Source organism: Musca autumnalis, unplaced genomic scaffold (assembly GCF_047663935.1).
Source record: "Musca autumnalis isolate F117 unplaced genomic scaffold, ASM4766393v1 scaffold_5, whole genome shotgun sequence".
In the NCBI taxonomy this organism is placed as follows: Eukaryota; Metazoa; Arthropoda; class Insecta; order Diptera; family Muscidae; genus Musca; species Musca autumnalis.
This window is the reverse complement of record NW_027412088.1, coordinates 54,643,636-54,661,119: the sequence shown is the minus strand read 5'-3', so window position 1 is coordinate 54,661,119 and position 17,484 is coordinate 54,643,636. Positions and strand designations below refer to the sequence as shown.

General features: G+C 20.7%; 2 protein-coding genes across 7 annotated transcripts in view; one reads left to right on the top strand and one right to left on the bottom strand.

The window, feature by feature from the left end:
* The window catches only part of Rpp25 (ribonuclease P protein subunit Rpp25), a 153,387-nt gene that overhangs the window by 1,415 nt on the left and 134,488 nt on the right, over nt 1-17,484 (bottom strand). For 5 of the 6 annotated variants that reach the window (XM_073989099.1, XM_073989097.1, XM_073989096.1 and 2 more), the window contains 2 exons: nt 2,943-3,065; nt 2,688-2,869 (listed from right to left, as the gene is read on the bottom strand). In XM_073989099.1, the coding sequence (XP_073845200.1) occupies nt 2,688-2,869; nt 2,943-3,047 (287 nt within the window). In that variant the 5' untranslated portion in view covers nt 3,048-3,065. Of the gene's footprint in view, nt 1-2,687; nt 2,870-2,942; nt 3,066-3,535; nt 3,560-17,484 lie in introns of those variants that run through there. The other variant, XM_073989101.1, reaches the window with a different exon arrangement.
* Tdc2 (Tyrosine decarboxylase 2) overlaps nt 1-17,484 on the top strand; it is a 77,201-nt gene that overhangs the window by 6,413 nt on the left and 53,304 nt on the right. The window lies entirely within an intron of this gene.

Below are 17,484 nucleotides of genomic sequence, written 5' to 3'. Positions count from 1 at the left end.
CCATTCAAGTGGTCTAATATTGATAGAATACCCCTTCGAGAGGTATTCTATAGATTCATCACCCATTCAAGAGAGCCCCAACACCTTATCAAGAGGTCTTCTATAGACCCAATACCTATTCAAGTGTTCTTATATATTCTATAAATCCAACACCCTTACAAGAGGTATTTTATTGTCCCAAGATCCTTTGAAGCGGTCTTTTCTAGACCCAAGACCCCTTCAGGAAGGCTTCTATATACCCAAGGCCCATTCAATAGGTATATTGACAGAAGACCCCTTCAAGTGGAGTTATATAGACAGTAGAATTCTTCAGGGGTATTTTATAGACTCAAGACCTTTTCAAGAGGTAGTTTATAGATCCAAGACCCTTTCAAGAGGTCTTCTCCAGACCAAAGACCCACTCAGGAAATCTTCTATAGACATAAGACCCCTTCAATAGGTCTTCTATTTATCTAAGACCCAATCAAAAAGTCGAATATAGACAGAAGTCCCCTTAAAGAGCCATTCTATTGACCCAAGACCCTTTCAATGGGGTCTTCTATAGACAGAAGAGTCAGTCAAACGGTCTTATATAGGCCCAAGATCCATTCACGTGGTCTTATATTGATAGAAGACCCCTTCAAGAGGTATTCTATAGACCCATCTCCCATTCCAGAGGTCCCAACACCTTACTAAGAGATCTTTTGTAGACCCAATACCTATACAAGTGTTCTTATATAGAAAGAAGACCCCATCAGAAGTATTCTATATACCCAACATTCTTTCAAGAGGACTTCTCTGGACCTATCAAAACCCTATCAAGAGATCCTCTCTAGACCCAAGACCCTTTCAATAGGTCTTCTCTAGACGCAAGACCCTTCCAAGAGGTCCACTATAGTCCCAAGATCCCTTCAATTGGACTTCTATATATCTAAGACCCACTCAAGAGTCCGTATATAGGCAGAAGTCCCCTTAAAGAGGTATTATATTGACCCAATCCTTTTCAGGAGCCCTTCTCTGGACCCATCAGAAGTATTCTATATACCCAACATCCTTTCAAGAGGACTTCTCTGGGCCCAAGACCCTATCAATAGGTCTTCTCTAGACCCAGTAACCCTTCGAGAGATTTTATATATACCCAAAACCCATTCAATAGGTAGTATATAGACCGAAGACCCCTCAATAGGTCTTCTATATACCCAAGACTCAAGACTATAGACCCAATAGGTTTTCTATAGATCCAAGACCCTGTTAAGAGGTCTTCTATGTACCCCAGACACATTCAAGAGGTCGTATATAGACAAAAGACCCCTTCAAGAGGTATTCTATAGATCCAACAACTTTTCAAAAGGTATTTTATTGTCCTAAGATCCTTTGGAGAGTTTTCTAGGCCCAAGACCGCTTCAAGAAGTCTTCTATATACCCTATTTAATGAGTCATTAAATAGGTCGTATATAGACAGAAGACCCCTTCAAGAGATCGTCTGTAGACCCAATGCCCTTTCAAGTGGCCTTGTATAGACTGAAGACCAATTCAAGTGGAATAATATATACAGTAGAATTCTTCAGAGGTATTTTATAGATCCAAGACCCTTCCAATAGGCCTTCTCTAGACCCAAGACCCATTCATGTGATCTTCTATAGACCCAAGACGCATTCAACTGGTCTTCTATATATCTAAAACCCACTCTAGATGTCGTATATAGACAGAAGTCCCCATAGAGATATTCTATTGACCCAAGACCCTTTCAAAAGGGTCTTCTGTAGAGAGAAGAGTCATTCAAGTGGCCTTTTATAGACCCAAGACTCATCCAAGTGGTCTTATATTGATAGAAGACCCCTTCAAGAGGTATTCTATAGACCCATCACTCATTCAAAGGTCTCAAGACTTTATCAACAAGTCCTGTATAGACCCAAGACCCTTTCAAGGGGTCTTCTATAGACCCAATACCTATTCAAGTGTACTTATAGAGAAGGAAGATCCCATCAGAAGTATTCTATATACCCAACATCCTTTCAAGAGGTCTTCTCTGGACCCAAGACTCTATCAAAAGGTGGTCTTGTATAGACTGAATACCCTTTCAAGAGGTCTTCTACAGAACCACGGCCCGTTTCAGTGTTGTAATAGATACATAAGACCTTTTAACCGAATCTTATAGACCCTAGACACCTTCAAGTCATTCTCTATGGACCCCGGACCCATTCAAGTATGCTAATGTAGATAATAGACCATTTCAAGTAGTCTTCTATAGACCCAAGACCCATTCAGGTGTCCTTTGTAGACCTCTTCAAGTGGTCTTTCTATAGAAAGAAGATTTCTTCAAGAGGTCTTCCTCTGACCCAAGACCTATTCATGTGGTCTTATATAGAAAGAAACCCTCTTCAAGTGGTCTTTTATAGATAGAAAAACCCTTTAAGGGGCTCTTTTATAGAACCAAAGTCTATTCAAGTGGTCTTATGTTGGCAGAATGAGCATTTCTTCTGGTTTTATGTAGGAAGAAGTCTCCTTCAAGTGGTCTTCTATAGACCCAAGATCCATTTAAGAGGTCTTATATAGATCCAAGTTTAACAGGTCTTCTATAGGTCTTCAACAGGTTCCTATAGGTCCCTCAAGTGGGAGAACAATATTTCACTCCTTTAAGTGGTCTTCCGAAAGAATTTAAGATACCTACAGTTAAACGATTACTCCTTCAGAGCACTTCTTCTTACCTTGTATAACACATTCGGGTTACTTGATACAATGGATATGAACGTTTAATAATTTCAGCACAGGAAATAGTTTTGACGACACCACCACCATGACCACTCCAAACAATGTTTTTGTGTTCTCCCTTATCCAGGGCATTTTTAGCATAGCTGACAACATTATTGACCTTGGTGCCACCATTGACCTGCGTATAAAAGAAACATATTTTTTTCTTTTTAATTCGCTTCGCAATCACTTAACTAAAATACGAAACTTACGTGCATCCATAGAAAATCACTGCCTTTGGGTAAAAAATCTTCAAACGGTAAATCATCTTTGGTCAATTGTTTTTCAATATTTTCACCTTTTCTATAGTGCATCATTGTTGTGTTTTAGTTTTTCTGAAAATGAAATAAAAGAAGTTAGTTTATAAATTAAATTGAATTCGCAGCATTTGTTTGAGTCAATGAACTTTAAGATTCTGTGTTAACCAAACACAGAGAATTTATGTATATAAATTATTTTTAAATAACAAAAATTAAACATCATCGTAAATTTTGTTTGATATTTCAAGTGTTGGTCGGTATCGTAAATTATGTATGTACATAAATATTTATTTTTTTTTACAATTTAAGCCAAAAAAGATTGTGTTTTCGCTTGATTCCATTTCATTGTTCCTTATTTTTTTAATTTGCAAAAAAATACAACTTCCAAATGAAGAGTTTCAGCCAATTTGGAAACAAAAAAAAGCAACAAGAAATTTCTAAATCTGATTAGTTCAATGGCCGAAAAAAAAACAATAATATTGGTGAGTAAAAATGGTCAAAACAATTAAGAATAAAAGCAAATTGTTGCTCCTCAAAAATATTAATCGACTGGAGGAATTGAGATTCTACATTCTCTTGAAGAGGAAATGTGACAAACTAAACTAAACGACTTTGCTGGGATGATAGTGACCGAATGGTGGTTAAATTAACATAACAAAGACAAAAAAAGACATTTGCAACTACGTAATCTACGTGGATCTATTCGACTTCCGTGGAAGTATGAATTTAACTAAAATGTAAAAAGTAAAAAATAAAATATGATATATAAAATATAAGAAAGAAATATAAAACATAAAAACTAATAAATAAAATATTAAATATAAAATGTAAAATACAAAATATAAAACATAAAATATATAATATTAAAAAAAAAATTTAAAATATAAAATATACAATATAAAATACAAAATAAAAAATATATAATATAAAAAAGAAAATATAACAAATAAATTTTAAAATAGAAAAAATATAAAATACAAAATAAAAAAATATAAAATATGAAGCATTGTGGCGTTTTTTATTGGGATAGCGTTTGCAATTTTGTTTTTTCAAAATAGTCTGGCTTAATCCCATTGTTGTTGTTTTAATATTTTAAAACAACTATTTTATTAGTGGAAAAGATTTGGCATTGTTCGCCAAGGGGTAAGGCAGGGAATACTATAGTTTCGATCCACGCCACTGGATCTCATCAGTTCCCTTGTTTCTTGTTTGTGGATATTCTCCACCGAAGTTATTTTTCAATAACTTCTTCAACAAGAAACTTTTTACACCCAAACATCAATCGTCAGCTCGAAGTATAAAGGTAAGCAAAGAAAAAAGTTCAATGAGAAGTTTTTCCTTGGCAACCTCATACAACTCCGACGAAAGTGTCTGCGAAAACAATTCAAACCTCTTCCACTTGTATGTGTCGTCGAATTTTGACGAATGCAATAGTAAATAGTAAAATAGTTGTTTTAAAATATTAAAACAACAACAATGGGATTAAGCCAGACTATTTTGAAAAAACAAAATTGCAAACGCTATCCCAATAAAAAAAAACGCCACAATGCTTCAAATTGAAGACACTGGCACGACGTGTGTTGTTTTTGCTGTAAAGCAGACCAACCAAATTTTCGTGTGTGCATTCGTCAAAATTCGACGACACATACAAGTGGAAGAGGTTTGAATTGCTTTCGCAGACACTTTCGTCGGAGTTGTATGAGGTTGCCAAGGAAAAACTTCTCATTGAACTTTTTTCTTTGCTTACCTTTATACTTCGAGCTGACAATTGATGTTTGGGTATAAAAAGTTTCTTGTTGAAGAAGTTATTGAAAAATAACTTCGGTGGAGAATATCCACAAACAAGAAACAAGGGAACTGATGAGATTCAGTGGCGTGGATCGAAACTATAGTATTCCCTGCCTTACCCCTTGGCGAACAATGCCAAATCTTTTCCACTAATAAAATAGTTGTTTTAAAATATTAAAACAACAACAATGGGATTAAGCCAGACTATTTTGAAAAAAAAAAAAACAAAATATAAAATATATAATAACATAACATAGAAAATATAAAAAATAAATTTTAAAATACAAAATATAAAATAAAAATATAAAATATAAAAAATAAATGTTAAAGTATAAAATATAAAGTACAAAATAAACCAGTAAGGAAACGATCAAAGTCGGGCGGGGCCGACTATATGATACCCTACACCACTGCGAATATGTAAAATATAAATCGGAGCTATATCCAGATCTTAACCGATTTTGATATTTATTTCCAGACCGTATTTAGTCACACATTCAAAATATCATTGAAATCGGACTTATATAGCGTGTTTGGTGCAGCAAATAAGCGAAATCGGCCGAAAATATATGTATATGGGAGCTATATCCCAATCTAAACCGATTTCGATATAATTTGGGACACATATTTCTAGACCGAATTCAGTCAAACATTCCAAATTTCATCCAAATCGGACGTATATAGCGTGTTTGGTGCAGCAAATACGTGAAATCGGCTGAAAATATATATGGGAGATATATCCAAATCTAAACCGATTTTCACCAAAAGCAATAGCGTTCTTCCTATGGCTAAAAAAATTGTAGTCCCCAATTTTCAGCTGAATCGGACAAAAAATGCGACCCGTACGTTGCGAACAAAAATACATGGACAGACGGACGGACATGCATAAATCGACTCAGAAAGTGATTATATGTATATCCCCAAAAGGAACTATGGGTCTATTTCGTTTCCTTTTGTATGTTACATACAAATGCATAAAGACATTATACCCCTTACCACAGCACAGTGTCCGATTTTCCGAAAAACCTGGCCAAAACTCTAAAAATGAATAGATTTTGACCTAACCTTTGGTTCTTATGTTTTTCCGGCCGCTGATTACATTTTTGATATTATTTAACCCTCAGGCGGTCATTTAAGGGGTCTTTTTGGTCCCTCCTCCTATAAAATGTGATCTTATCGGATCAAAATATTCTACAAATTTGTTCGCCATCAATTTTTACTATGGGTCCTAGAATACACCAAAATTCTATACCTTACCTAAACTCCAGAAATATGCTAAATTATAAACACGTTTTAGGGTTAAGGGCGTACTTCATGTGAGTTTTGGCAAAATTTTCATACAAAGCATAATTTTAGAAGAATGCCGTCAAAGACAAAAATGTTCTCTGCTAAATTTCACTATAAGTTACCAAAGAAAAGAAATCTCTATTTGCATTACATACTAAGAAAATATCGGTATCAATTTTGCCAAAAAACCAAGAAACCAAAATAGGGTTGCAAGGTTCCACCATTTCTACAGTTTTGGAAATATTTGAGTTAAGATCACTTGGATTCCTTGCACTTTAGGTGTATAATGTCTTTGGTAACTATACTGACAAGAATGCGAGGAATATTTTTCTTAAAAAAATTAACCCCCTTCCGAGTCATAAAAGGGGTCCTTTTGGTCCCTTTTTCCACAAATCTTTAAAATCTCCTATAAAATGTGATCGGATCAGACCAAAATATTCTAGAAATTTGTTCGCCATAAAATTTTACTATAGGTCTTAGAATATACCAAAACTCCAAATTATACCCAAACGCCAGAAAGTGACCCTATACTATATTCTGACATTCTGAATGAAAGAAAATCTGTACATACCTGCAAGACAAAATATCACATAAAAACAAAAAGTGCAAATATGTGCAGGATGTTTCGATGGAAATTGGTAAAAAACCCTTCCTTTTTTATGAAATGAAAAATTACACGGCCCAACTCGATCTTACTCACAACTATTTTCATAACTTATTGTGAAAATTGATCTTGAAAAAAATTAACAAGTACGGACATCAATTATTAAAGAACGCACAATTCATTGGCGACACAGAACATCTTAAATACGTTGCACATACCTTTCATTACAATTACAAAAAGAAAATATTTTATAACCGTTGTTTATTTTGTATATTATTATTAGATTTATAAATAACTTAAATATTGAAAAGAAAAAAAATTCCAAATAGGGTCACTTCGACCTGCTTTTTTTTCATAACTACACGCACTGGGATCCTATGAACAATATCTGACCCTTTTTAGTGTAAATTGATAAATTTTTTTTCGATTTTTGGCCAGGTTTTTTTGGAAAATCGGACACTGTGCACAGTGTGGAGTAGGGTATAAATATAAAATACAAAACATCGCTATTTTCCCCACTAATAAATTAAAGTTGTTTTAATAAAATATTAAAACAACAACTATAGGATTAAGCCTGACTATTTTGAAAAGCAAATAGAAGTCGTCATCCCAAATAAAAAAAACGCCAACCCTCATAAAAAATAAAATATAAAACATAAAATAAAGTATAAAATATAATATATAATAAATAAAATATAAAATGGAAATATAAAATATAATATATAGAATATAAAGTATTAAATATAATATATAAAAAGAATATATTATATCGCTTGATAATCGCAAAGATATCCTTAAAGAAGGTTTTAATGAAAACCTTCCATAAGTTATCATTTGATAGGATTTTCTAAAAACTAATTTTAAAATAGATTGATCTAAAAATTGATTTTAGTTAAAATCTTATTCAAATCCACAATAATTATTTATATGTGATTTTTCACCGTTTCATGCATACATATAAATATAAAGATATATATAAATATGTATGTATGTATTTCATAATCAGTTTTCTATCATAAATTGAATTATTGCCGTTTAAATGTTTGATAGCTGCCAATAGACGTGACAAATGCCACTATCACCCGTCGGTCCAAGAAAATGCAAAGTGAAAAGCAATTCAAAGGCCATTCAGAGCATCATAAAAATAAAGAAAAGAATTTCTTCGACATTCTTTTAAGGAAGTCATCACTTGTTTTTAATGGCTAGCTGGAGGTTATGACGTCTTATTGCTTTTTATACCCTCAGCCTTTAGGCTAAGAAGGGTATATACACTTTGATACGATGAAAATGTGCCTCATCGAAATAATGGTTTTAGACCCCAAGTATGTTTGGACGAAATGTGTTTCAGACAATTTGGAGTCGATCTAGCCATGTCCGTCCGTCTGTCTGTCTGTCTGTCCTGCTGGCTGGAGCGCACGATAACTCTCAAACCGATGAACCGATTCGGTTCAAATTTTGGCTTTCGTAATATTTTGCCCAAACTTAGTTTAAGTTCGAAGATGGGCTATATCGGTCCACTCCTTCCGGTACCTCCCCCACAAAAGTTCGAAAAAGTTCGGAAAATTTGTGCGCACGATAACTCTTTAAGGGGGTAACCGATTTGGTTCATACTTTGCTCATCGTCAAATATGTACCAGACTTAGATGAGGTTCCAATATGGACTCAATAGGTCTACTCCTTCGGGTACCTCCCACACAAAATTATGGATAAGTTCAGTTTAGGACCTGCTCTCGAATCGTTTTCGTTTTTGTTTTAGCAACTTGTATTCACTGCCCCCCATACGACGGTACAAGTTTCAGCAGGGGCAAGTCCAAACTTCCTGAGGAAAAAGCTTGAAAGTTTCACAAAACCCCTATGACACCGTGTGGGGTGGTTGGAGCGCAAGATAACTCTCCAACGGATCTGCTGATTGGGTCCAAATTTTGGCCTTAGTAATATTTTGTCCAAACATAGTTTAAGTTAGAAGATAAGCCATATCGGTCCACTCCTTCAGGTACCTCCCCCACAAAATTTCAAAAATGTTCGGAAAAATTATTCGTACGGTAACTTTTGAAGGGAGTGGCCGAATTGGTCCATACTTAACACATCTTAATATATCTACGAGATATAGATCAGGTCCAAATATAGACTATATTTGTCCACTTCACCCAGTACCTCCCAAACAAAATTTCGGATAAGTTCACTTTAAGACCTGCTATCGAATCACTTTGATTTTTGTTGAAGCAACTTGCATTCGCTGCCTCAATTTTGATGGTAAAAGTTTTTTCAGGGGCAAAACCACACTTCTTAAGCAGACAGCCCAAAGGGAATAAAACCCCCCTATGGCAACGTATGTAGTGGCTGGAGATCGACTTCCATAATGGTCAATGTCGATCCATTCTTTTAAGTAATTCCCCCGCAAAACTTCTGCTCTTTAATCTAATCAACATATTTGTCGGTTCATGCGTTCAAAATTTTTAAAACCCTCTAAATACCTACATTTTATGGGAAAAAATTATTTCAATATACACAGGCTGAGGGTATATCTCTGTCGGCCAAGCCGACTGATACTTTTTTTACTTGTTTAATATGAAGTTGAGTACATACATACACATAGAAACCTATACACCAATACAAATGCGGTAAAGGAGTAAATTGAATTAAAATTGGGGGATAGAATGTAAGCTACCTTAGTACACATTCTGTAATTTCCGATAAGTGAAAACTAATACTTAGGATCATTTCAAGATCAGCCCTTTTTCACAAAAAAAGAAATTACACATATCATGTTGCAATAGCTCGTTTAATACATACATACATATATAATTCTGTTCAGTTGCCCTGGGTCGTATGAGCATTACTCTATGGCCACCAGGGCGTATGAATACCAACATGATGTATCCGACAGCTGAACTAAATAAGAACTGAACCAAATAAGAATGTTATTGATAGCAAACATTTTTTATTGTGGAACAAATCCAATCTGCAGACCTTGATAACTTTATAACTAACTCGAAGTAACAAAGGCCCTAAAATTCCAGACCAAACTCTATCAATAATTCCCTTCTCCCATACATAAAAGTACTATTATTCTTTGAACATCAGATATTTATTGTTCTTCTTTTTTGTCGTATCCTAGTGGTTCCATTTAATTTGCCATCTTTGGGGCAATCCCCCAACCTTCTTTCTCAGCGAATGATTTATTTCATTCACTATGAGAGCTGATAATTGTTGTGGTAAATGGCTTTGACACGTCCTTGTCTTTATTGACACGTGGAGGTTGAATATTCAGCGCTTTATTAAACTCTAAAAGGGAGAGGATGAGGGGAAAAGTGTTCGAGTCTATCTGTCTGTATGTCGTCATTGGAAATAAATCGAAGTTTTTTATTTGAAAAAATAATTAAAACCATTCTGCTATTTCCATTTATCGATTCATTGGGTGGTTGCGTATCTTTGATTGTTCTCAAGGATATTTGCTTGCCGGTAGGTTGTTAGTTTCGTAGTAAGCGACATGCATTTATGCATCAAGAAACCAACTTGTTCAACTTGCAAGTGGAAATTCAACAAGTGTTTGCATATTTCCTTAAGTTATGAAAGGTCGGAAGTGAAAGATCCACAAAGAAACAGTTATTGGAATTTATTAATAATTAAAAATTGAGAACTTATGAAAATGAACTCAAAGAAGAATTATGAAGAAAACTTACAAGTTTTGTTGTTGTTGTTGTAGTAGAATACATGAGAAACTAAACAAAATAATAAGGGTTTCATGAATGCCCTTTAGAAGGTTTTCTGTAAATGACCTTTAGGAGGTACATATATTTTCTATTTTATATTCTATATTTTATATTTTCTATTTTCTATTTTCTATTTTATATTTTACATTTTACATTTTACATTTTATATTTTATATTTTATATTTTATATTTTATATTTTATATTTTATATTTTATATTTTATATTTTATATTTTATATTTTATATTTTATATTTTACATTTTACATTTTATATTTTATATTTTATATTTTATATTTTATATTTTATATTTTATATTTTATATTTTATATTTTATATTTTATATTTTATATTTTATATTTTATATTTTATATTTTATATTTTATATTTTATATTTTATATTTTATATTTTATATTTTATATTTTATATTTTATATTTTATATTTTATATTTTATATTTTATATTTTATATTTTATATTTTATATTTTATATTTTATATTTTATATTTTATATTTTATATTTTATATTTTATATTTTATATTTTATATTTTATATTTTATATTTTATATTTTATATTTTATATTTTATATTTTATATTTTATATTTTATATTTTATATTTTATATTTTATATTTTATATTTTATATTTTATATTTTATATTTTATATTTTATATTTTATATTTTATATTTTATATTTTATATTTTATATTTTATATTTTATATTTTATATTTTATATTTTATATTTTATATTTTATATTTTATATTTTATATTTTATATTTTATATTTTATATTTTATATTTTATATTTTATATTTTATATTTTATATTTTATATTTTATATTTTATATTTTATATTTTATATTTTATATTTTATATTTTATATTTTATATTTTATATTTTATATTTTATATTTTATATTTTATATTTTATATTTTATATTTTATATTTTATATTTTATATTTTATATTTTATATTTTATATTTTATATTTTATATTTTATATTTTATATTTTATATTTTATATTTTATATTTTATATTTTATATTTTATATTTTATATTTTATATTTTATATTTTATATTTTATATTTTATATTTTATATTTTATATTTTATATTTTATATTTTATATTTTATATTTTATATTTTATATTTTATATTTTATATTTTATATTTTATATTTTATATTTTATATTTTATATTTTATATTTTATATTTTATATTTTATATTTTATATTTTATATTTTATATTTTATATTTTATATTTTATATTTTATATTTTATATTTTATATTTTATATTTTATATTTTATATTTTATATTTTATATTTTATATTTTATATTTTATATTTTATATTTTATATTTTATATTTTATATTTTATATTTTATATTTTATATTTTATATTTTATATTTTATATTTTATATTTTATATTTTATATTTTATATTTTATATTTTATATTTTATATTTTATATTTTATATTTTATATTTTATATTTTATATTTTATATTTTATATTTTATATTTTATATTTTATATTTTATATTTTATATTTTATATTTTATATTTTATATTTTATATTTTATATTTTATATTTTATATTTTATATTTTATATTTTATATTTTATATTTTATATTTTATATTTTATATTTTATATTTTATATTTTATATTTTATATTTTATATTTTATATTTTATATTTTATATTTTATATTTTATATTTTATATTTTATATTTTATATTTTATATTTTATATTTTATATTTTATATTTTATATTTTATATTTTATATTTTATATTTTATATTTTATATTTTATATTTTATATTTTATATTTTATATTTTATATTTTATATTTTATATTTTATATTTTATATTTTATATTTTATATTTTATATTTTATATTTTATATTTTATATTTTATATTTTATATTTTATATTTTATATTTTATATTTTATATTTTATATTTTATATTTTATATTTTATATTTTATATTTTATATTTTATATTTTATATTTTATATTTTATATTTTATATTTTATATTTTATATTTTATATTTTATATTTTATATTTTATATTTTATATTTTATATTTTATATTTTATATTTTATATTTTATATTTTATATTTTATATTTTATATTTTATATTTTATATTTTATATTTTATATTTTATATTTTATATTTTATATTTTATATTTTATATTTTATATTTTATATTTTATATTTTATATTTTATATTTTATATTTTATATTTTATATTTTATATTTTATATTTTATATTTTATATTTTATATTTTATATTTTATATTTTATATTTTATATTTTATATTTTATATTTTATATTTTATATTTTATATTTTATATTTTATATTTTATATTTTATATTTTATATTTTATATTTTATATTTTATATTTTATATTTTATATTTTATATTTTATATTTTATATTTTATATTTTATATTTTATATTTTATATTTTATATTTTATATTTTATATTTTATATTTTATATTTTATATTTTATATTTTATATTTTATATTTTATATTTTATATTTTATATTTTATATTTTATATTTTATATTTTATATTTTATATTTTATATTTTATATTTTATATTTTATATTTTATATTTTATATTTTATATTTTATATTTTATATTTTATATTTTATATTTTATATTTTATATTTTATATTTTATATTTTATATTTTATATTTTATATTTTATATTTTATATTTTATATTTTATATTTTATATTTTATATTTTATATTTTATATTTTATATTTTATATTTTATATTTTATATTTTATATTTTATATTTTATATTTTATATTTTATATTTTATATTTTATATTTTATATTTTATATTTTATATTTTATATTTTATATTTTATATTTTATATTTTATATTTTATATTTTATATTTTATATTTTATATTTTATATTTTATATTTTATATTTTATATTTTATATTTTATATTTTATATTTTATATTTTATATTTTATATTTTATATTTTATATTTTATATTTTATATTTTATATTTTATATTTTATATTTTATATTTTATATTTTATATTTTATATTTTATATTTTATATTTTATATTTTATATTTTATATTTTATATTTTATATTTTATATTTTATATTTTATATTTTATATTTTATATTTTATATTTTATATTTTATATTTTATATTTTATATTTTATATTTTATATTTTATATTTTATATTTTATATTTTATATTTTATATTTTATATTTTATATTTTATATTTTATATTTTATATTTTATATTTTATATTTTATATTTTATATTTTATATTTTATATTTTATATTTTATATTTTATATTTTATATTTTATATTTTATATTTTATATTTTATATTTTATATTTTATATTTTATATTTTATATTTTATATTTTATATTTTATATTTTATATTTTATATTTTATATTTTATATTTTATATTTTATATTTTATATTTTATATTTTATATTTTATATTTTATATTTTATATTTTATATTTTATATTTTATATTTTATATTTTATATTTTATATTTTATATTTTATATTTTATATTTTATATTTTATATTTTATATTTTATATTTTATATTTTATATTTTATATTTTATATTTTATATTTTATATTTTATATTTTATATTTTATATTTTATATTTTATATTTTATATTTTATATTTTATATTTTATATTTTATATTTTATATTTTATATTTTATATTTTATATTTTATATTTTATATTTTATATTTTATATTTTATATTTTATATTTTATATTTTATATTTTATATTTTATATTTTATATTTTATATTTTATATTTTATATTTTATATTTTATATTTTATATTTTATATTTTATATTTTATATTTTATATTTTATATTTTATATTTTATATTTTATATTTTATATTTTATATTTTATATTTTATATTTTATATTTTATATTTTATATTTTATATTTTATATTTTATATTTTATATTTTATATTTTATATTTTATATTTTATATTTTATATTTTATATTTTATATTTTATATTTTATATTTTATATTTTATATTTTATATTTTATATTTTATATTTTATATTTTATATTTTATATTTTATATTTTATATTTTATATTTTATATTTTATATTTTATATTTTATATTTTATATTTTATATTTTATATTTTATATTTTATATTTTATATTTTATATTTTATATTTTATATTTTATATTTTATATTTTATATTTTATATTTTATATTTTATATTTTATATTTTATATTTTATATTTTATATTTTATATTTTATATTTTATATTTTATATTTTATATTTTATATTTTATATTTTATATTTTATATTTTATATTTTATATTTTATATTTTATATTTTATATTTTATATTTTATATTTTATATTTTATATTTTATATTTTATATTTTATATTTTATATTTTATATTTTATATTTTATATTTTATATTTTATATTTTTATATTTTATATTTTATATTTTATATTTTATATTTTATATTTTATATTTTATATTTTATATTTTATATTTTATATTTTATATTTTATATTTTATATTTTATATTTTATATTTTATATTTTATATTTTATATTTTATATTTTATATTTTATATTTTATATTTTATATTTTATATTTTATATTTTATATTTTATATTTTATATTTTATATTTTATATTTTATATTTTATATTTTATATTTTATATTTTATATTTTATATTTTATATTTTATATTTTATATTTTATATTTTATATTTTATATTTTATATTTTATATTTTATATTTTATATTTTATATTTTATATTTTATATTTTATATTTTATATTTTATATTTTATATTTTATATTTTATATTTTATATTTTATATTTTATATTTTATATTTTATATTTTATATTTTATATTTTATATTTTATATTTTATATTTTATATTTTATATTTTATATTTTATATTTTATATTTTATATTTTATATTTTATATTTTATATTTTATATTTTATATTTTATATTTTATATTTTATATTTTATATTTTATATTTTATATTTTATATTTTATATTTTATATTTTATATTTTATATTTTATATTTTATATTTTATATTTTATATTTTATATTTTATATTTTATATTTTATATTTTATATTTTATATTTTATATTTATATTTTATATTTTATATTTTATATTTTATATTTTATATTTTATATTTTATATTTTATATTTTATATTTTATATTTTATATTTTATATTTTATATTTTATATTTTATATTTTATATTTTTATATTTTATATTTTATATTTTATATTTTATATTTTATATTTTATATTTTATATTTTATATTTTATATTTTATATTTTATATTTTATATTTTATATTTTATATTTTATATTTTTATATTTTATATTTTATATTTTATATTTTATATTTTATATTTTATATTTTATATTTTATATTTTATATTTTATATTTTATATTTTATATTTTATATTTTATATTTTATATTTTATATTTTATATTTTATATTTTATATTTTATATTTTATATTTTATATTTTATATTTTATATTTTATATTTTATATTTTATATTTTATATTTTATATTTTATATTTTATATTTTATATTTTATATTTTATATTTTATATTTTATATTTTATATTTTATATTTTATATTTTATATTTTATATTTTATATTTTATATTTTATATTTTATATTTTATATTTTATATTTTATATTTATATTTTATATTTTATATTTTATATTTTATATTTTATATTTATATTTTATATTTTATATTTTATATTTTATATTTTATATTTTATATTTTATATTTATATTTTATATTTTTATTTTTATATTTTATATTTTATATTTTATATTTTATATTTTATATTTTATATTTTATATTTTATATTTTATATTTTATATTTTATATTTTATATTTTATATTTTATATTTTATATTTTATATTTTATATTTTATATTTTATATTTTATATTTTATATTTTATATTTTATATTTTATATTTTATATTTTATATTTTATATTTTATATTTATATTTTATATTTTATATTTTATATTTTATTATTTTATATTTTATATTTTATATTTTATATTTTATATTTTATATTTTATATTTTATATTTATATTTTATATTTTATATTTTATATTTTATATTTTATATTTTATATTTTATATTTATATTTTATATTTTATATTTTATATTTTATATTTTATATTTTATATTTTATATTTTATATTTTATATTTTATATTTTATATTTTATATTTATATTTTATATTTTATATTTTATATTTTATATTTTATATTTTATATTTTATATTTTATATTTTATATTTTATATTTTATATTTATATTTTATATTTTATATTTTATATTTTATATTTTATATTTTATATTTTATATTTTTATATTTTATATTTTATATTTTATATTTTATATTTTATATTTTATATTTTATATTTTATATTTTATATTTTATATTTTATATTTTATATTTTATATTTTATATTTTATATTTTATATTTTATATTTTATATTTTTATTTTATATTTTATATTTTATATTTTATATTTTATATTTTTATTTTATATTTTATATTTTATATTTTATATATTATATTTTATATTTTATATTTTATATTTTATATTTTATATTTTATATTTTATATTTTATATTTTATATTTTATATTTTATATTTTATATTTTATATTTTATATTTTTATATTTTATATTTTATATTTATATTTTATATTTTATATTTTATATTTTATATTTTATATTTTATATTTTATATTTTATATTTTATATTTTATATTTTATATTTTATATTTTATATTTTATATTTTATATTTTATATTTTATATTTTATATTTTATATTTTATATTTTATATTTTATATTTTATATTTTATATTTTATATTTTATTTTATATTTTATATTTTATATTTTATATTTTATATTTTATATTTTATATTTTATATTTTTATATTTTATATTTTATATTTTATATTTTATATTTATATTTTATATTTTATATTTTATATTTTATATTTTA